Consider the following 22,726-nt stretch of genomic DNA (forward strand, 5'->3'; position numbering starts at 1 on the left):
ATTATTTGCATTATTATTAACACTGTATAGGAAATATGATGGCTCAGTTGTGTGACTGACTGTTAGTTTCTTCTATATTAATAGAATAAAACCATCCTACTGGCAATTACTTCATGTAAATATAGGAAATAGAGATCTTGAAATATTATACAAAAATAAATAAAATAAAGGTACCATATTGTGAAAATCCACACATTAATTTCTCTGAACTCTTCCTTTCTTTTCCACCACTGGGCACACCATGTATCATCTATAAACTGGGGCCTTCTCACATCATGATGTTTGCTCCATGCTTTAACTAGTCACTTGGTTAATTTGTTTTTCCTTGTCTATTCATCTTTTGCAGTACCCTGTTAGCCTTTACTGTTAACTTCTGGCATTTCAGATAAAAGGTTATTTAAGCTTTTATATACTCTCACAGTTTTCTGAAGCTTTTTAAGTGGGTTTATTCTTCTTTAGGATAATGAAGCAATTGCAAAATAATGAACTATCTTCCAAGCTTTTATTGTCAATAATTAAGCTCCATGTATCAATTACAAGACAAGAATAAATGTCATACTAACTCTTCTTGGATGATGACATATTTCATGACCTGGCCTGATTTGCACCATCATGTCTTCTAAGATTATTTCAACCAAAAAAATCGTGCTGGTCAGGTTTCAGGGTAACAGAAGTTCTCATACTTTACCACTGCAGAGTAAACTGCAAAATGGTCCTAGATAACAATTTTAAAATATGTATATTATTTGAAGGCAAAAATATACAATATAGAAATACAGTCCCTTCAATCAGTGGTGCTGAGAAAACTGGACAGCTACATGTGAAAGTGAAATCAGAACATTTTATCATTCCATATACAATAAACCCAAATGAATTAAAATTCTAAATGTAAAACTGAAAATCATAAAACTCCTAAAGTAAAACATAGGCAGTATTATTCTTGACATAAGTCTTAGCAATATTTTTTGGATCTGTGTACTCAGGAAAGAGAAAAAGAAAAGAAAATTAACAAGAGGCACCTAGATAAACTTGAAAGCTTTTGCACAACAAAGAAAACCACTGACAAAATGAGAAGATGACCCATTTGGATGGGAGACAATATTTACAAATGATATATGATAATGATGTATCTGATAAGGAGATCAAACCAATCAATCCTAAAGGAAATCAACCCTGAATACTCATTCAAAGGACTGATGCTGAAGATGAAGCTTCAATGCTCTGGCCACCTGATGGGAAGAGCTGACTCACTGGAAAAGACCTGGATCCAGGGAAGGACAGAAGGCAAAAGGAGAAGAGGGCAGCAGAGGACGAGATGATTAGACAGCATCACCAACTCAATGGACATGAATTAGAGCAAATTCTGGGAGATACTGAAGGACAGGGAAGCCTGACATGCTGCAGTTCATGGGATCACAAAAAGGTCAGACAACTTAGCAACTGGACAACAAATTCAAAATACAGAATGAACTCATAGTAATCAGTATCAAAAAAAAGCTAATTAAAAATGGGCAGAAGCCATGAATAGATATTTTCCCAAAGAAGATATGCAGATGGCCATCAGGCACATGAAAAGATGCTCATCAGGAGCTAGTCATCACAGAAATGCAAATCAAAACCACAATGAGGTGTCACCTCACATCTGTCAGAAAGATTATCATCAAACAGGTAACAAATAACAAGTGTTGGAGGATGTGACTTTTGGACTCTGTGGGAGAGGGTGAGGGTGGGATGATTTGGGAGAATGGCACTGAAACCTGTATATTATCATATGTGAAATGGATCACCAGCCCAGGTTTGATGCATGAGACAGGGTGCTCTGGGCTGGTGCACTGGGATGACCCAGAGGGATGGGATGCAGAGGAGGTGGGGAGGGGTTTCAGGATGGGGAACATATGTACACCTATGGCGGATTCATGTCAATGTATGGCAAAACCACTACAATATTGTAAAGTAATTAGCCTCCAACTAATAAAAATAAATGGAAAAAATAAAAAAATAAAATGGGGATGGGAATAATAGTACCTACAGAAAGCTGTGTCAGGGTTAACAGATGATAAAAAAAATAATAATAATTGTAAAAAGCAAAAATAAAGACTATTTTAACATAAAAAAACCACTACAATATTGTAAAGTAATTAGCCTCCAATTAAAATAAATAAAATTATACTAAAAAACAAAGAATAAAAGGCAACAAATAAAAAGTGTTGGAGGATGTGGAAAAAAGAAAACCCTGTGCACTATTGGTGGGATTGTAAATTGATATAGTCACTATGGAAAACAGTATGGCTACTCCTCAAAAAATAAAGCTGGAAATGCCTTGTGATTCAGTAATTTAACTTCTGGGTATTTGCCAAAATTTAAAAAAAAAATCACTAACTGGAAAAGATATACACACCTCAATGCTCATAGAAGCATTATTTATAATAGCTAAGATGCAGAAGCAACATAACAGTCCATCAACAGATGAATGAATAGTATATATACACAATGAAATATTACTCAGCCATACAAAAACAAAACAAAACTGAAATGCTGTCATTTGCAACAACATGCAAGGACCTGGAAGGTGATATTTTTTCCTTCCTATGTCATGATTGTCATAGAGCTCATCTAGACCACCATCCCTCCCTCCTCACCACCATTTTGGTCACATTTAATGTGTTAATATCTTTCTAAACTCTGGCACTCAGCATTGAGCACAGTATTACAAATGCAATCTGGTCAGTGTTGACTGCAGGAGGATTATAACTACAGCCTAAACTTTAATTCAGATTTTATAATTGCAACCAACTCAGGGCCACTGTGCTACCCAACTCTAAGGGATCAGAATATAATTTGTAATTATATAATCCTTAACATCAACCTGGCCTCTGAGTTTCAGTCAAGAAACATCTCCAAAAACTATATTTACTTTCCTCTGAATCAGATGATTAGAGGTGTTCTTGAAGACCGGGAGGATATTATACTTAGTGAAGTAAGTCAGATATTGAAGGACAAATACTGTATGATTTCACTTACACGTGGGATCTACAAAAACAAAACAAACAACATAGCAAAACAGAAACAGACTCACAGATACAGAGAACAGAGCACTGGTTACCAGTGGGAAGAAGGTAGGAGGAGGGGCAAGGTAGTGGAAGGAGATTAAGAGGTACAAACTACTAGGTATAAAATAAATAAGATATAAAGATGTAATGCACAGCACAGGGAATATAGCTAATATTCTGTGATAATCTTAAATGGAGTATAATCTATAGAAATATTGAATCACTATACTGTATAAGATGGGTTTGATAAAGGACAGAAATGGTACGGACCTAACAGAAGCAGAAGATATTAAGAACAGGTGGCAAGAATACACAGAAGAACTATACAAAAAAGATCTTCATGACCCAGATAATCATGATGGTGTGATCATTCACCTAGAGCCAGACATCCTGGAATGTGAAGTCAAGTGGGCCTTAGAAAGCATCACTACGGAAAAAGAAAGAAAGAAAGAAAGAAAGCATCACTATGAACAAAGCTAGTGGAGGTGATGGAATTCCAGTTGAGCTATTTCAAATCCTGAATGATGATGCTGTGAAAGTGCTGCACTCAATATGTCAGCAAATTTGGAAAACTCAGCAGTGGCCACAGGACTGGAAAAGGTCCGTTTTCATTCCAATCCCAAAGAAAGGCAAGGCCAAAGAATGCTCAAACTACTGCACAATTGCACTCATCTCATACGCTAGTAAAGTCATGCTCAAAATTCTCCAAGCCAGGCTTCAGCAATACATGACCAGAGAACTTCCAGATGTTCAAGCTGGTTTTAGAAAAGGCAGAGGAACCAGAGACCAAATTGCTAACATCTGCTGGATCACCGAAAAAGCAAGAGAGTTCCAGAAAAACATATATTTCTGCTTTATTGACTATGCCAAAGCCTTTGACTGTGTGGATCACAATAAACTGTAGAAAATTCTTAAACAGATGGGAATACCAGACCACCTGACCTGCCTCTTGAGAAACCTATATGCAGGTCAGGAAGCAACAGTTACAACTGGATATGGAAAAACAGACTGGTTCCAAATAGGAAAAGGAGTATGTCAAGGCTGTATATTGTCACCTTGCTTGTTTAATTTATATGCAGAGTATATCATGAGAAACGCTGGGCTGGAAGAAGCACAAGCTGGAATCAAGACTGCTGGGAGAAATGTCAATAACCTCAGATATGCAGATGACACCACCCTTATGGCAGAAAGTGAAGAGGAACTAAAAAGCCTCTTGATGAAAGTGAAAGAGGAGAGTGAAAAAGTTGGCTTAAAGCTCAACATTCAGAAAACTAAGATCATGGCATCTGGTCTCATCACTTCATGGGAAATAGATGGGGAAACAGTGGAAACAGTGTCAGACTTTATTTTTTGGGACTCCAAAATCACTGCAGATGGTGACTGCAGCCATGAAATTAAAAGATGCTTAGTCCTTGGAAGGAAACTTATGACCAACCTAGACAGCATATTAAAAAGCAGAGACATTACATTGCCAACAAAGGTCTGGTCAAAGCTATGGTTTTTCCAGTGGTCATGTATGGATGTGAGAGTTGGACTGTGAAGAAAGCTGAGCGCTGAAAAATTGATGCTTTTGAACTGTGGTGTTGGAGAAGACTCTTGAGAGTCCCTTGGACTGCAAGGAAATCCAACCAGTCCATCCTAAAGGAGATCAGTCCTGGGTGTTCAATGGAAGGACTGATGCTGAAGCTGAAACTCCAATACTTTGGCCACCTCACGCGAAGAGTTGACTCATTGGAAAAGACCCTGATGCTGGGAGGGATTGGGGGCGGGAGGAGAAGGGGACGACAGAGGATGAGATGGCTGGATGGCATCACGGGCTCAATGGACATGAGTTTGAGTAAACTCTGGGAGTTGGTGATGGACAGGGAGGCCTGGCGTGCTGCGATTGGGGTCGCAAAGAGTCAGACACGACTGAGCGACTGAACTGAACTGAACAGATACTGTATACCTGAAACTCATAATATTGTAAATCAACTATACTTCAACAAAACCTTTAAAAATAAGCAAAAATAAAAATATATATTTACTTTGAATCAGTCATTCTACTGCTGAGTAACTCCTCAAGGAAATTATTCTAAGGGGAAAAAAAGATATATGCAAAGAATTCTTTACAAAACTAAAAATTAAAATGAGCTTATATGGCCAGTTTTAAGACTCAACTTCTGCTCATAAGATATTTTTATTAATATGAGCCTGGTGTGCTACAGTCCATGGGGTCACAGAGTCAGACATGATTTAGCAAGTGAACAACAAATAACTAATACAATATGGTAAAGCAGCATGATGTAATGGCCCTTGCAGAGAGGATCCTCCTTCTCCATTTATAAGCCATATTGCATTGTGATATGATATTTCAACTCTCCACAGCCAACTGTAACATTAAAATGGAAGATAAAAAGTATTCTTTTTATGTTTGCTGTGACAGTAATTATGTATGCACATATGTACATATGTGTATACCTTTTCATCAAGCTATCTGTCTATCCCAGCTAGCTCCGTGATTGGCACATATGTTCAATAAATGACAGGGTAAATTTGTCTATCTGTATATCTATCTGTCTGTGTGTATGCAAGTACTATTTATTCTACCCCTGTATGTGGACAAAGTAGGAAAAAAATTAGGCAGTGTGATGTCACTATTTAAGGTAATAAACTGAAATACTAGGGCTTGCCTGGTAGCTCAGATGGTAAAGAGTTTGCCTGCAATGAGGCAGATCCAGGGTCGATACTGGGTTGGGAAGATCCCCTGGAAAAGGAAATGGCAACCTACTCCAGTATTCTTGTCTGGAAAATCCCATGGATGGAGGAACCTGGCAGGCTACAGTCCCTAGGGTCACTCAGAGTTGGACACAACTGAGCGGCTAACACTTTCACTTTTCACTGAAATATTAACAGTAGTTACCTTTGAATGGTGGGATTATATTTATATTTTTCTGTGCTTTCTAATTTTTCTTAGGGCGCAGCTAATAAGCTTATAATCACCTGACATCAACTATATAAAAAGGTAAAAACAAGACAAAGAAAAGAGAAAAAAAAAACAACCCTGTGAGTACAACACAATAAATAAAAGTTTCCACTCAGCCCAATTAGATTTCTCATCTAGATGTAAATATACTATCTTTCATTCATCTGGGAGGACATCATCTTTATTAACTACCAGATCATGATTTGTCTTTGCATTCTGATTTTTGTTTTAATATTAGTTCAATTACATGATTGTAGCCAGGTGGTGCATAATATGACCATTACACTTCATCCAAACTAGTAAATTCTGCAAAGTTCTTCTTTGTAATCAAATCTTACTCTGGGAATAAAATTTCAGTGTTATTGTAGCTGATGGTAATCCAAGTCATGTGTCTATGCTGTGAGTTTCAAAATAAGTACCAACTGCTAGGCATATTGAAAAGAAAAGGAAAGTTTTAGATCTTTATGACACAGCTGGGCCTGTAATAACAGTCTCACCAGGAAGTGTGCCTACTAAAGTAAGCAAAACCACTAAACTCTACCAAAAAAGCAATGGGAATATCTGAAGCAGAATTCAGCTTTCAAATCTAGTAATTACATTATTGATTTTTAAAGTGATTGTTAAGCTTCTCTCAGAAACTGATCCTGGCATCTCCCTCCCTGCTTTATCTTTAAGAGCAACAGAAGCACTATAATCCCTTTCCCAAATTAAAAGCCAAAACTCTACACTGAAAACTTAAAAAGAGAATTCAAATATGAAATTTCAACTCTTCTCTTTATAATTGAAGAAATTAAGATTGAATTTTAATTTAAAAGCTTTAACAATTTTTTCTTATCCATTCACACAACTGGCTTATGAATTCCAAAGACACTGCTGAGTCTCTGAATAACAGTTCTTAAAACATTCAATGGAAAAAAAATGCAAGCCTCAGAAATATAGAAAGGTTTTAAACATTAATGGGGAAAAAGGAATTCTTTACTCATTGGTGGAAAATAAAACAGTTGTAATTAACAAAACCAAAGCTGTGATTGTGGTATTTTAAAATTGATACACGGTGAAATCCAATATCACTTTCCATTTTGTCATCTGATTGTCAGGAAAAAAAGAAAACAACTCATTTCTGTCAATAGGCTTCTCCATCTGAATATCTGAATACCATTTCAATAGACTGAACTTATATCCTTAACCAAGTTGCCCAGTACTTTCATCTGAACCTGCTTTGTCTTTCATACTTTTGATCTACTACAGACATCTGCCAAATCTCCCAAGACAGAAGCACTTTTTTGTTAATATCTCACATTTAATTATTCCCTGAAATCTGCTTTAAGGCTTCCCTGATGGCTCAGATGGTAAAGAATCCACCTGCAATGCAGGAGACTTGGATTTGGTCCCTGGGTCGGAAGGTCCCCAGGAGAAGGGAATGTATACCCACTCCAGTATTCTTGCCTGGAGAATCCTATGGACAGAGGAGCCTGGCAGGCTACGGTCCATGCGATTGAGAACTGGACATGACAGAGCAACTAACACACACACACACATCAAATCAGATTTAAATTTAGACTCTTAAATTCTAGTGAGCAACCCTTAGGACTGTTGCCTTAGTCTCCTATTAGTTTCCCTGTTTGAGTTCATCCCATTGGAATCGATCTTCTACTCCCTTCCTTCAAAAGCAAATATTTACAAACTGTAGTGGCAGCTGTCTTCTGATGGTTCCTTATTGCCCAGAGGATAAATCATATACCTTTAGTTTGAGATTATTAGGAGATTTCTTTATAATCTGCAGCCATCTCTTTCTAACAGTATCTTCCAGCACACCACCTGTCTAGTTCACTGTTCGGTTCCTTCACACATAAATCCTCTTTTCTTGGTATATTCCACTTTTTACTGTAAAATAATATTTTCAAATTCCTCATATTTGTGTCTGTCCTTCCTTTCACAGGAGCTGTATTTACCCTCCCTGCTTAACCTGTAAAATCCCTATTCAAACTTTAGACTTGACTCACATATCCCTTTGTCTTATAAGTATATACAACAGAGACATTATCTTGCCAACAAAAGTCCGTCTAGTCAAGGCTATGGTTTTTCCAGTGGTCATGTATGGATGTGAGAATTGGACTATAAAGAAAGCTGAGCACTGAAGAATTGATGCTTTTGAACTGTGGTGCTGGAGAAGACTCTTGAGAGTCCCTTGGACTGCAAGGAGATCCAACCAGTCCATCCTAAAGGAGATCAGTCCTGGGTGTTCATTGGAAGGACTGATGCTGAAGCTGAAACTCTAATACTTTGGCCACCTCATGCGAAGAGTTGACCCATTGGAAAAGACCCTGATGCTGGGAGGGATTGGGGGCGGGAGGAGAAGGGGACGACAGAGGATGAGATGGTTGGATGGCATCACCGACTTGTTGGACATGAGTTTGAGTAAACTCCAGGAGTTGGTGATGGACAGGGAGGCCTGGCGTGCTATGATTCATGGGATCGCAGAGTCGGACACAACTGAGAGACTGAACTGAACTGAACTGAAACTATGGTGGAGGTAGTAAAGATAATGGTGACTGCCTTTAAAAGATCCCATACATGAAATTAAGACACTTACTCCCTGGCAGGAAAGTAATGACCAAGCTAGACAGCATATTAAAAATCAGAGACATTACTTTGCCAAGAAAGGTCCATCTAGTAAAGGCTATGGGTTTTCCAGTAGTCATGTATGGATGTGAGAGTTGGACTACAAAGAAATCTGAGCTCTGAAGAATTGATGCTTTTGAACTGTGGTGTTGGAAAAGACTCTTGAGAGTCCCTTGGACTGACAGGAGATTCAACCAGTCCATCCTAAAGGAGATAAGTCCTGAGTGTTCATTGGAATGACTGATGTTGAAGCTGAAACTCCAATACTTTGGCCACCTGATGCAATGAGCTGACTTATTTGAAAAGACCCTGATGCTGGGAAAGATTGAAGGCTGGAGGAGAAGGGGACAACAGAGGATGAGATGGTTGGATCGCATCACTGACTCAATGGACATGAGTTTGGGTAAACTTAGGGAGTTGGTGATGGACAAGGAGTTGGACATGACTGAGCGACTAAACTGCACTGAACTGAACTGAGACAAAGACTGCTATTTATGGCCCTGGACCTTGAAATAGGATTTAGCTTGTAATCTGTACTGGTTATTGATTTATTTATTGTTTTTCAGTTCTAAATTCACCCTTTTTAACTGCTCTATGAAAAATGGATTGGGCCATTAAATTTTTTTCTTTGCCAACTGGCACTGAAACTTTGCCACCGGGGAGATACTGCAAGAATAAAGCGATTTGCTTCCTGGCTCCAGTCAGATTGCTCGGATTTTGTACAACCTTCTCCAGGGAATGGCTATTATAGTACTTGGAGTTCAGCAATACCAAGCAGCCAGCAGCTTCCCCAGCACACCTCCCCTCACGTAGTTTCCCTGTTATGAGCTGCTTCCTCTGGAACACCTCTGGCATAAGTTCTACTGCCATGGCATCAGAGCACTTTGCTGCCATTTAGTCAGCCGTGGCTGTGTCCTTCCCAGCGAGGGTGATTTCCCCCTGAGCGACGCTGGAAATATCTGGGGACACTTTCTGTTGTCACATTGGGGTTTTCGGGGAACGTTACTTGTATTTAATGGGGACAGGTCAAGATGCCACTAAACATTCTACAATGCACAGAACAGCCCTCCACCAAAACCAACTCTCTGATTCAAAACGCCAATAGTATCCAGTTCCATAAACAATTCTCCATAACAAGGTCTAGTTCTTAGTCTCAGCAGAGCAAGGTGGAGAGTGGCGTGAAGGATGGGGGAAGAGGAATGTTTTCCTCGAATGGTCTCTTACTGGCCTGGGGTCTGTGACAACTCCTTGTGTTTTCTGTATCCTGAATTTCTGCTATGACTTTTTGACTAACTTGATGAATATCTAAAACATTTTTAATAAGAACTTTTAAACAAAAAAGTGCTAAATTTTAACTAGTGACCTACCAACATGCTAGCTTTTACTTTGAATAGAGTCAAATTTACCAAAGAATACTGCTAGAAGCTCAGTGTGTTTGGGACTCAACAAATTAGAGCTGGAAATTATCTATACAATAGGAATAGAAATAAGTACTGTCATATTTATACATTTGCCTCAAAACTCCTCAAATACTAGATGTCTGAGTGACTGATGTGAGGCCAGGAACCAGTAAGTTCTATTTGGGTAAATGAAACAAGAGACCAGGCCTTCTCAGTGAGTTCTCTTGTCAGTAATGCTATATATAGTTTCTATAACTACTTGCAAGAGGAGGAGGGTGTACCATTTTAAAGCACTACAACATGCATATGTGATGAAGAGCAGTCGCATTCACCTCTTTCCATGAGTTTAAACCACTAATACTATCTCTGCATATGACCCTTTGCCAGTAGCTATGTGCTTATTTCGTAGTTAGATCAGGCTTGCTCAGGGCATGCTATAATTCAACTTCCATGAGTAAAATGAACCAGTGTAATGACTCTCTTTCAAGCGTCTGGATTTTATCTCTCCTGCTTAATAAATATTTTTTTGTAAAGCACACCAATCAATAACAGCTCCATAAAAAAGATAAGCCCAAATGATCACAACTGAACGATTACATTCTAGCAAAGTACATTTGTCCTCTCGTGTTCATCCTGCAAATATCCTCACATCATCCCGGATTTCATTTTAGAAAATGAATCAAAGTAAAATCCACTTAGACTGTGGGACAGGCTGAAGCTCTGAAAAATTTTAAATTCATCACCCTATCAGTTAAGTAGTGTGACTACACGCTGTGTGGCATCTGGAGTCCCCATAGTCTTGCCATGTGGACAAAGACTGGTATAAGATATATATATATATATATATATATATATATATATATATATATATATATGTATACAAAGATAACAGATGTATATATATAAAGAAACAGATGACATAGGTGGGGCATACGCCACTGGATGCATGGGCCTCCATGAGACTGGCCTGGTGAGAACGGTAGGGTAAGAACAGTGCTGGAAAGATTCTGCTGTCATCAAATCTTTCCATACGGTCCTTCCCCTCTCCCTCCATGACACCTGAAATTCTAAAATCTTCTGGATTTTTGTGATTTTTCAGTCTTCAGGGGTAAGTCATTAAAATGTAAGTAACCCACAGACAATCATCTCCATGTAGCTACTACTCAAATTAATACAAAGCCTGAAGCGAAGTCCTTGAGATTGCAAGAGTGAAATTAAGAATAGGGACCAGGGACTTTCCTGCAGTATAGTGGTTAGGCTCTTCCACTGTAGTGGGGTGCAAGTTCAGTCCCTGGTGGAGGAACTAAGATCCTTCATGTCATGTGGTGTAACCAAAAAGATAAAGAAGAAAGCATGTGTGTGTGGCAGGGGTGGGGAGTGTAATCGGAAAGAGTAGTGCATGTAGAAGAGTAATGTGATGAGGAAACTAGAGGTGAAGGGTGTCAGAGACAGGAAACCAAGTTGGCAGATGGCACTGGGAAGACCAACACCAGAATGCACTTCAAACCAGTATTCTTTCTGTTTTTGCTTCATTTAAAAGAAAGGTTGAGCAGAGCCTGGAGGAAGATTAGATAGAGGACCACTGGAGGCAGCAATCAATTTTTTTATGTTGGTTAAGTAAGTTAGGGGTTAGCAAACTACAGCTCACAGGTTAAATTCAGCCCATTGACTGTTTCTTGTATGGCCATTAGCTGAGAATAATTTGTACATTTTTAAGTGGCAGGAACAAGAAAGTTTCAAAAGATGAATAATGCTTCTTGACCTCTAAAAACAATAAGAAATTCAAATTCCATCATCCATACACCTTTATTGAAACAAAGACATGTACATTTACTTATTGTCTTTGATTGCTTTTGCATTACAGTGGTAGAATTGGGTAGATGCAAAGGTCATTTGGCTTACAAAGTGTGAAATATTGATTATCTGGTCTTTTATAGAAAAACTTATCCTATCCTTGGTTTAAGTCGTGGAGCTAAGGCTTCATATTTACATACCCCACTCAGAATAAACCTCCTGCACTTAACTAACCCATCATTTTCGTGGGGAAGTTCTGTGATCCTCCATTCCTGCTTGAGCGTGAGCCTTAGTGAGTCTCACCCTTCACCAAGTTGCTTGTCAGAAACATCAATAGCACCCTCCCCGAGAGAAGTTGAATAATTACTATTTTGTCATCTTTTTGCATCTCTTCTGACATCCTAAGTCCTGATGTGGATGGCTTCCTTGACTCCAGCCTGGCTGGCCCGTTGCTTATTCTACAGAGTCCAGAGCATGGATTCAGTAGATTCAGTATTTTTGTTTATTTTGCCTTCAACTTGGAGTTGACACTGAATAGCCATAGCAAATAAGGAATGGAAGAAGGCACCAACCCACCACAAGCAAGAGTAGATCTGGGTAGAGGCTAGGATCAGAAGCACTATCCTTGGAACCTGATGCAGATGTGACTAAAGAGGCTACCTGTGGAGAACAGGATGAATAAACAGAGAGGAGGCTTTGCTACCAGCACTGATAAAGGAATAACAACCAAAATTTTGATATATGAGTTTAATGAGTTTGCCCTATGTACTCAGTTTTCAGACCTATACTGAACTTGTGTCTTGTTCCTCTCAGTAGCCCAAGTAGCTGATACAGAACCAGGCATTCGTCTTTATCTTTTGTAATGAATAAATGTAAAAATTTCCTAATCTGGCTCTAATCTCAGTTTTAATACCTAGGCTCCAGTTTGGGTGTTGAGAAAGCGTCTTCAGCTTACCAGTTCCAGTGACTTTTTCTCTACATCCAATCTTTCTTGGTAACCTATTTGCTACTATATTTTGTATAGGTCTTGGGACAAGTCTTATGACGCTGGAATTGATGGATCAGGATGGATACTGGTCCTGTTGCTGCTGCTGCTAAGTCACTTCAGTCGTGTCCGACTCTGTGCGACCCCATAGACGGCAGCCCACCAGGCTCCTCTCTGTCCCTGTGACTCTCCAGGCAAGGATACTAGAGGGGGTTGCCATTTCCTTCTCCGATGCATGCATGCATGCTAAGGTGCTTCAGCTGTGTCCGACTCTGTGTGACCCCATGGACAGCAGCCCACCAGGCTTCTCTATCCACAGGATTCTCTAGGCAAGAATACTGGAGTGGGTTTCTATTTTCTTCTCCAGGGATACTGGTCCTGGTATATGCCAAATACCCTTTTCTAGTTGTTGGATCAAGGATAGGGCTGGAGATTCCTGGCTGGATGAAGCAGAGGACCAGGGAGCAAAGGGGTGGGAGAAACACAAAGGGAACTCATACCATTGCTGTTTACCAACTAGCATGAAAACATTTCAACTTTTATAACCAATATGGCTGCATCTTAGAGTTATACAGTAAATGAGGGATAGAGTTTAGACTCTTAGATTTTAATTTTCTGGGGAAAAATATGTGACTCTTTGTTAAAAACAGTAATAAAATTACTAGTGATCTCAATGTATCAAAAAATGTCTTACTTAAACTCGTAACTTTACTAATAACTTACCACACCAATGAAGAAGTGGATTGCATAACTGATTATGGGCCACAAAGATATACTCACGTTCACATTTATTTCTCTTCATGGATTCTAAAATAAGATATTCTAAATATACTTAGTTGTGTTTTATGTATTCAAGAATGTTATTAATGGAAATAGATTGTTCTGTTAGATTCAAATTCTTTATGTCAATTTTCATGAATTTTAGAATCACTGCAGATAATTATGAAAATAATGTAAGAAACTGATCCTCAAAGAATGCTTCTTGAGAACAACATGTATCTGTTTATCACTTTCTAGTTTGTCAATGAGATTTAAAAAAAAAAAAATTCTGACATGCATGATTAGTTACAATGATGTTCTTTTGCTCTCCCTCTGGAATAATAAAGCATAATCACTGGCTTACATAACATGGTACCTCAGTTGTAAACTTGTGAAAGAAGCTCCATGTGTCGACAGTTCTAATGCTGCCAATCTGTTTGCATGGGTGAAGCCCTGGTGCTCCCTTAGTTGGCCATAAATTAGCTACTAGCAGCAGGATTATGACAAGATCCTTCAGTTACAGTTTAATTTCTTTTTTAAGCTGGGATTCAACATTTGGTGGGAATCTCAACTCCTCTGATAAGAGCATAGAAATGCATCTCTTGAGCCCTAGACTCAAGCTATCTTCTCTCTATTTATGTTTTAAGCTAGATCTCCCTCAAGGTATGCTCTCTGCATACACTTCTGACGATAAACTTATGCTGACTAGAGAGAAAAAAACTACTAAATCCAGGAGATTCCAGTACCTTCTCTAAGAAGAGGAAGGGGCATATTGATTGAGCGCTCACTACATATCTTGTGCTGTGTATGGACCTTGACATATATTAAATTGTTTGATCTTCGAAACAATTTTATAATTTAGGCATCTCCCAGTTTTCAGATAGGGAAACTGAGACTTAAAATAAAATGAAATTAAATTAAAATAAATTGCCCATATTGTCATAACATGGTGTAGTAAAGATTCGAGTGTTGAGCTTTGGACTCTATTTGACAAAGTCCATACACTCCTCACTGCCCACTATATACAAGTAGGTTTGAAAAAAGAAAATGGATACGGGCAAAAGTATGTATGTGATGCTACTTGATGCTCCTTCATCTCCTGGGATCTCAGTCAATGAAACTGAAGAACCTACGCTGGATAATTCTCAGTGTCCCAATAGTTTGTTTCCATGCCTTGATTAATCTGGGCTTTAATATCAACCACAAAGCCTTAAGAAGTTATTAAACTTTTATGGACTTCAGTTTCCTGTTCTGTTAAACATCCCGTCTTCCAGGTAGAATCATTACAAAGGAAAGTAGGTATATAAACTGATACAAATACCCCTCCATCTTCAATCAGCAGGCAAGCCCTCAGCCTCCCTGTCATTCTTCCCTCATCAGATTCTCTTGTGCTTTAGAGGGAAGATTAAGGCCATTCAAGTTACCATCACTTTCCTTGTTTACATCTCTACAAATTTTCTACCTATTCTCTTTTTCACTATCTTCAGAAAATTAAAACAAACAAAACAAAACAAAACATGTTTTCCAATTTCTCTTTCCCTATTTGCTCACAATTTCCTCCCCTGTGGACACATTTCTATCAAGTGTCACTCCCAGCCCTGCCTCTTTCTTCTTTTTTAACTTGGCCACCATGGCATGTGGGATCTTGGTTTCCCAATCAAGGAAACACAACGTCTTAACCACTGGACCGCCCGGGAAGCCCATCTTCCTCAAGGTTTGTGTAGAACCATCGCAAGGAAACTCTCCAAGACCTCACTACTACCTCATGTGCCCGCCCTTCTCTCCTTTTTATTTTCTTTGTTTAGCCTAAATTTCTTGAAAGAAAAAAAATCCTTTAGTCTCAATGCTCTCACTTCCTCAGTACCCACCCACTCTTTGAAATCTGGATTCCACTTTCACCATTTTATTATGTATTTTTCTCCCAGGTTGCTAAATGTGTTGCCCTTTTCTCTCTATATATGCTTCTCAGTTTCTCACTTGCATTTATTTCTGCTGATTATCCTTTTTCTCTTGAAATCTTCTCTTGGTATCTGAGGTTTCCTACACCATTCTGATTGCTAACATTTCAGTTTTATCACTGGTTTTCTTCCTCTGCCTCATTTTTACATGTAAGAATTTTCCCGAATTCTAAACTTGATCTTCTAATCTTTTCTATTCTTTCATGCAATTCCATCCAGTTTTATGGCTTCAGTTGTTAACTCTATGTAAGCAATTTTTAAGTTAATTTTAAGTTAACTCTAACAAGCATTCTTGTCCCACATTTTCTACCTCCTGCTAGGCACCTGTTCCTAAGTGTCCAACTTGTATGTCAAACTCATTATATTTTTATTGAATAACTCTTATGCCTCCCAAACTAATTTTTTTTCTATATTCCTAGATCTTCTAAGTTTCTTTCTTACTCTTCACATTCAGGCAAGTGCTCAGCCCTCTGGGTTTATGTCTTTATCCTTACAATGCCTCCTATTTATGATCTCATGATGACCACTGAGATTTACAGACTGCTAACCAGATATTCTGTCTGTATCCTCTCCCTCTAATTCACCTCATACAGCCTTCTCAATGTCCTAGTGACACTATTTTGCTGCATAGAATTGTCAGAATTACCCTTATCCACCATTTGGTGATCTTGTTGAACTAGCCCCAACATGTTTGTGAACTTACTTGTCACACTTCCTCCTCCAACTACCTTAATATAGCTTTACTTTAGCCAGCTGAAATGGCTTATAGTTCTGCTCTGAGTACTGCTGATGCTACTCACTCTATTTCTCTTGCTGCTCCTATGCTTATAGATCTACCTAATGAAACCATTTATTCATGAAGACTTCTCTGATTCTCCCCAGAAGTTGTCGACTCCCACAAATGTGGGCTCTGGACCCTTCTTACATTCTTCTTTACCTGATGGTTATTTGTAAATGCCACAGTGCCTCTACTAGAAGTTACCCCTCAAACCAGGATCTGTGCTGCTCATTTAATTCTTCTTATAGCACCTAACAATGCCTTGTATGTGATAAAGCCTCAAAAAGACACTAATCAAATGAAAGAAAGAATGAATAGGTAGTTGTTGTTTCTGGGAACCAGAGGAAGAGTATCTATTTCAGAAATATTCATGGGTATAGACATCATCTCAGAGAAGGCAATGGCACCCCACTCCAGTACTCTTGCCTGGAAAATCCCAGGGATGGAGGAGCCTGGTAGGCTGTAGTCCTTGGGGTTGCTAAGAGTCAGACACAACTGAGCGACTTCACTTTCACTTTTCACTTTCATGCATTGGAGAAGGAAATGGCAACCCACTCGAGTGTTCTTGCCTGGAGAATCCCAGGGACGGGGGAGCCTGGTGGGCTGCCGTCTATGGGGTCGCACAGAGTTGGACACAACTGAAGCGACTTAGCAACAGCAGCATAGACATCATCTGGAAAAGGGCATGGCAACGCGGTACTCCAGTATTCTTGCCTGGAGAATCCCATGGACTAAGGAGCCTGGTGGGCTACCAATCACAGGGTCACGAGTTGGACACAAGTGAAGTGACTCAGCACACACACATGGCTATCATCCTGCAATGATGCCTTCCGATTCTAGCGATCCAGCACAGAGGGGCATGCAAAAGTAAGATCTGTAAATCAAGTGGGATTTCTCTTCATCCAGAGTCTCCTGAGCTCAACATTCAACTCCATCATTCTGATCATATCTGCCACTCACTTTCATTCCACACTGACACAGCCTATTCCAGCTGCAAGGGCTCCACTAAAATGGATGCTTTACAGTTCTTCTCCCGGGTCAGGCACTTGGCTTTTGTGATGATGTATCCACAAACACAGCAATGAGAAAATGTTTGGAGGACTGCTTCCAGGTGGTGGAGCATTTTACTCAGGCTCTTGGAGAGTCAATAAAATAATCTGACATTTTAGTCTAACCAATAAAGCATTCAGGTAATGAGACTAGCAAGGAAGAAGACAGAGAAGGAACAGGCGGATGTGTCACCGAACAAACTTGGAATGACCCTAAACATGCCTATGTCTAGAACTGATGCTTTCTCCAAAAATGTCTTCCTAAATACTTCTATTTTAGGAATCTGGGGATGGTAGAATAGAGAAAACTAAAACATGCTCAAGGCATAGTCCATTTCCTAGTAACAATAATAACAACAAATTTCTAAAAATTTACACCAACAGCACTGGTTGAGTGTCTCCTGGGTAAAGACCACTTGGACAGATGATTTTCTCACGTGTTCTCATCAATGCTCACAACATGATGATGCATTATCCCCAGTTCACAAATGAGCTAACTAAGGTGAAGTTCATGGTGGTTTAAGTACCTTATTAAAAATCACAAAGTTAGAATGGCAGAGTGAACCACTTCCAAGAATAACAGGGAATGAGAATCAAATATAAAACTCATTTCAATAAAAAGATATAAAACAAGTATTGATAGCTCCATGAAGTGATGTCTCATCCCAGGAACTTATATGTGTCACTGATACGAGTGTGTAATACGCATAAGAAAGCAAAGTACTTACTCTCTGTCGATCACAAGGCAGGTTACAGCTTCTGCTGCAATTACATTTGCTGTTCTTACATCTTCCCTGTATAAAAAATAGAGAGCAGTTCAAGTAAAGCATCCTTTAAAATCAAAGAAAAGTGTTCATTGTGATTAATTCAAGACATTAAATTATGCTCTTCTGATTTTTCCTCTTCCAGGTTTAAGATTTGTTCACGTTTCAAATTTCTTTGTCCTGAGAAACCACGTAACTCTTGTTATTAATAACACAGATTTTACAATTACAATCCAGTAGTTATAATTTTCAAACTTAAAGTTTCACTTACACAAATGAAACAAAATTTTGTGTCACCATTCCCTATCCTATCTGGAGAGTTAATGAGTTGACTGGATGATGATAAAGACATGAATGAAGATGAATAGGTAAACTTTAGAAAAGATCTGCAGATATAATTCTAGAAACTTAAGTACCTAACCCATTTGTGTATGAATTTATCATTATTACCTTGAGAATTATGGATCTATTTTAATCAATTTCATACTTTAAAGACCCTGTACTTACGTGGCTAAACTTTTGCCAACTTAAACACTTATTCACCTGTACCAGAGTTCATAGGTTCTTCAAGAATATTCAACAAATCTTAATCACTCTGATTGAAATATATATATATGTACTGTCGCTTTACAAGCATCTAACTGGTTGCTGCAGCAGTATCTATCAACTTCTTAAACATTTAAAAATCTGCTATCTCATCTTATCCAGTGATCAAAGGTGGATTTGGTAAGTTAACATTCACATTTTGAGCTACTAAAAATGTAATAGTACCACTGTCACGGAAACATTAAGTTATACTTGAAAATGCACTCTGTTTCCTAGAAAGGTAAGATGTCTGAGCTAATCTAATTAATGATAAATATATGTTTGAAATACATTACAGAGATATGTACATAGAAAATAATATGGTCTTAATAACATCTAAAAATCACAATTGGAACAGTATGTTTCTAATATCAGGCTTTTAAAGTTTTGAAAATAAAGATATTCCCAGTGTATTTTATTTTTTCAAACACACAAAGTTCTCACAAATACATCTGAACTGTAATTTTTTCATTGATTTTTTTCTCTTTCACTGTTGCTGTATCATCTTGTTAACGACTGCAGTTGCTTTGTAGTAACTATTACTATTTGGGAAAGCAGTTTCTCCTTACCAAAATTCTTTTCCAGAAATATCCTGATGATATTCTCAAGCATTCATATTTAATACAGACTTTAAAATCACTCTCCACTTCTGAAGAAACCCACAATGGGATTCTAGTAAAGTTGTATCACATTTTTACATTGATTTCAGAAGAAAGACATTCTGATTATATTAATTTTCCCTACAAGAGCATGACATGTCTACTTGTTCAGATCTAGCATTATGTCTTAATCTTTCTTAATCTTTTTCACTTGGGCTCTGGCATTTTTATAAAAAGTATTCTTCAGGCTTTTATATCATCAGTTTCTCTTATGGCATTGCTTTTCCATTTCTGTTTTTTATTGGTTACTGCTACTAAAGAAAAAACCTATTGAAATTTGTATATTTGTAATCTGCATACCATACAAAGTTCTCTTCTGATTCTAAAATTTCTATTACAGTCTCTCCAATTCTCATTGTGATCCTCCCAGTGTCTCCCCAACATCCTCTACCTTCTAGCCAAACTGGTCTCCTCCCAATGACTGAACACCTCATTTCCTTCTTGTCATGAGTTCTTACCACACCTTCCCTAAGCCTAGGAACTTCCTCTCCAGTTCCTTGACCAGTTCACAACTGTTTTTCCTTTAGATCTTGGTCCAGGTGCCCGTGGCTCAGTGATGCCATGCTGAATTAGCTAGATTGGATTCTTTGTTTGTCTGTTCTCATGGCCCTAGGTACCTCTCCATACAAGTACTTGTCACAGTTTACAATTTATACATCTATTTGCATGGTCACTTAGTTCATGCCTCTACCCTCCTTTCACTAAATGTTATGAGGGCAGGGTCGATGGCTAGTTTTGCTCCCAATTTTATCCTGAATGGCTGGCACATAGGAGGTGTTTAGTAAGTATACGGTCCAGGAATCTTGAACCCTTGGGAAGAATAGAGTTCAGGCTTTGGAGTAACACTCTCTCGGTTTTACAAGACAAGATGAAACCCTCAATTTTCTTGTCTATAAAGATGAGAAGGATAACAGTGCCAATTTAATGATCTTAAATACAATAAAGATAAATTTATCACAATGCCCAACACATAGAAAGCAATGGCTCTGCCATTCATTACTTCTAATTTTTCTCATTCACCAATGCTATCATGTCTGTACTTGTGGAGGTGCTGTCTGGTGTTTTATGAAAAATTACTGCCCAAGAACAAAGTGAGCTTTTCCTATTCCACAGAAATAAATAATATACTTTAGAGTCCATTATCACTTTTGAGTAGGAATTTTTGGTAAAGTGGACAAAACAGACAAATCGTCAATAATGGCCGTGAGGTACCTCATAAATTGCATGATTAACTGCTTAGGAGACTGCTCATGGCAGCCTATGTTACTACAAATAGCTGCCAGTGTGATTTTTTAAAAATCCACCACAGCTTTATAGAAAACTAATTTTAGCTGAAAGATGCTTCTACCTTAACAATTTAAAATTGTCCACGGTGTTTAGAACTATGACATATACAAAATAACATGTTTGAACAATGTCTCCTGTGTATATAAATTTTAAAATATGCTTTCATCACAAATGTTCAACATTTAAAATTTTTATCATGTTATCTGGTCTAAATTGAATATACTTTCAAAAATGGATGCTATTTCCTTGCAATAGAAAGAAAATACATATATATTTTAAAATGCAAATGATGAAAAATCAAAGATCAAGAGTGACATAGTTGATAAAAACTGAAAATATTTTATTTTTAAAAAGGAAAATGTGTAAAGTTATAGCCTATAGTCAGGCTCAGCACCTAGTAATGTGACATGTATCAAAATTAAAAAAAAAAAGATGTGTAACATGGGGAATAAACAACACAGCATATTAAACAGTTTGTTATAACATTTGCTATTTATTATCTGGCTCAGTGGTAAAGAATCTGCCTGAAATGCAGGTGATGTGCATTTGATACTTGGGTCAGGAAGATTCCCTGGGGAAGGAAATGGCAACCCACTCCAGTATTCTTGCCTGGAAAATTTCATGGACAGAGGATCCTGGCAGGCTACAGTCCAGGGGGTTGCAAAAGAGTCAGATACAACTTAGTGACTAAACAAGAAATACCAGGAAACATTAAATAATTTGTACAAATCTCAGTTAATACATATAACAGAGGGTATTTTATCTGAAATTTACACATGGGGATATATGTAATACACCAAAAAACAGACATAGCTAATGAGTTTCTGTCCTGGAATTTGAACAAAGATCTGTCTGGTCCCAAAGTACATGTTCTTTTCTCACCAGTTCACTACCTATACCCTCTGTTATAAGATTTTAAATGAACAACTATTCTAAATTCATTCTAATGCTTAGGATGATATCTAAGCAGTAAGCACTCATGCCTCTCTGTCCATCATTATAAAATTATATCTAATTATTAATAAAGCAGCATTAATATGTTAATGGGTGCCCAACTGCAAAGCTAAACCAATAAACCAATTTGATTCTCATGTTATTAGAACTCCTATCTGTAGTTACATCCTAACCCTGCTATGCTGCTTTATAACAATGTTTTATAACAATAGAAAATCATTCAATGCTAAGTTCATTCAATGCCAAATTACTGTTGCCATTACACTATTATTGCATTTCTACTATTAAGATAGATGTTTAATGCCACCATGCTTGTCTATGCAGGTGTCTGGAAATGCCATCCCTGTGTACCCAAACAGTCTGCTCCTATGAGAGACAAATGCCATCTGACATAGTATTGACACATAATCACCCCCTATTTTATGAGACATTGTAGAAACTTCTGATAAGAAAAGAATATAAGCCAATATGTGATTTACTATGCATGCTTATTTCCTTTATAGGACCAAGGGCTAAAGTAAAAGCAAATATCCTTTGGACTGAGATATGAAATATTAAATACTCTTATAACAGAAAGCTCCTAATAGCTCCATGCTGTTATGAAACTTATATCTATCCATACATAGCTGTTATGATACTGGAATCACACAGAACATCTACCAGTGTCTCAAAAGCTTCACATAATGCTAGTGTAGACATGCGGAAAAGGAGATGGGGGAAAAAAGAAGAAAGAGGGAGATGGTATGATTTTTTTAAAAAACTGAGCATTCTTTCAGTTTTACTTTTTGGCATATCAGGATATTTGATCATTTCTAATAGACTAATACATGAGACTTTGAAAATACATTGACCACAAGAGAATTTTATAAACAAAATTATAAGATAATATCTAACATACTTAAAACTTTCACAAACACACATAGCCTCTGAACACAGCATACTTCTTTATATAGGAAGTAAAGGCACGTGTATATGCCTAAGAGTCCAGGTCTAGCATGCATGTTGTCTCTAAAAATAAAAATTTCATATTCATTTATTTCTGTACTTGTATATTAGTTTATTTCAGCATGACAATAACTATGAACAACTGCAGAAGCAGCTACTGTTCGGCAGATTA

At 37.9% G+C, this 22,726-nt stretch overlaps 1 protein-coding gene across 2 annotated transcripts in view; it reads right to left on the bottom strand.

Moving 5' to 3' along the window:
- PRKG1 (protein kinase cGMP-dependent 1) overlaps positions 1-22,726 on the bottom strand; it is a 1,349,869-nt gene that overhangs the window by 138,356 nt on the left and 1,188,787 nt on the right. For both annotated transcript variants that reach the window (XM_061162077.1, XM_061162076.1), the window contains exon 8: positions 18,089-18,154. In XM_061162077.1, coding sequence (XP_061018060.1) covers positions 18,089-18,154 — 66 coding nt within the window. The remainder of the gene's footprint in view (positions 1-18,088; positions 18,155-22,726) is intronic.

Source organism: Dama dama, chromosome 15 (genome assembly GCF_033118175.1).
Source record: "Dama dama isolate Ldn47 chromosome 15, ASM3311817v1, whole genome shotgun sequence".
In the NCBI taxonomy this organism is placed as follows: Eukaryota; Metazoa; Chordata; class Mammalia; order Artiodactyla; family Cervidae; genus Dama; species Dama dama.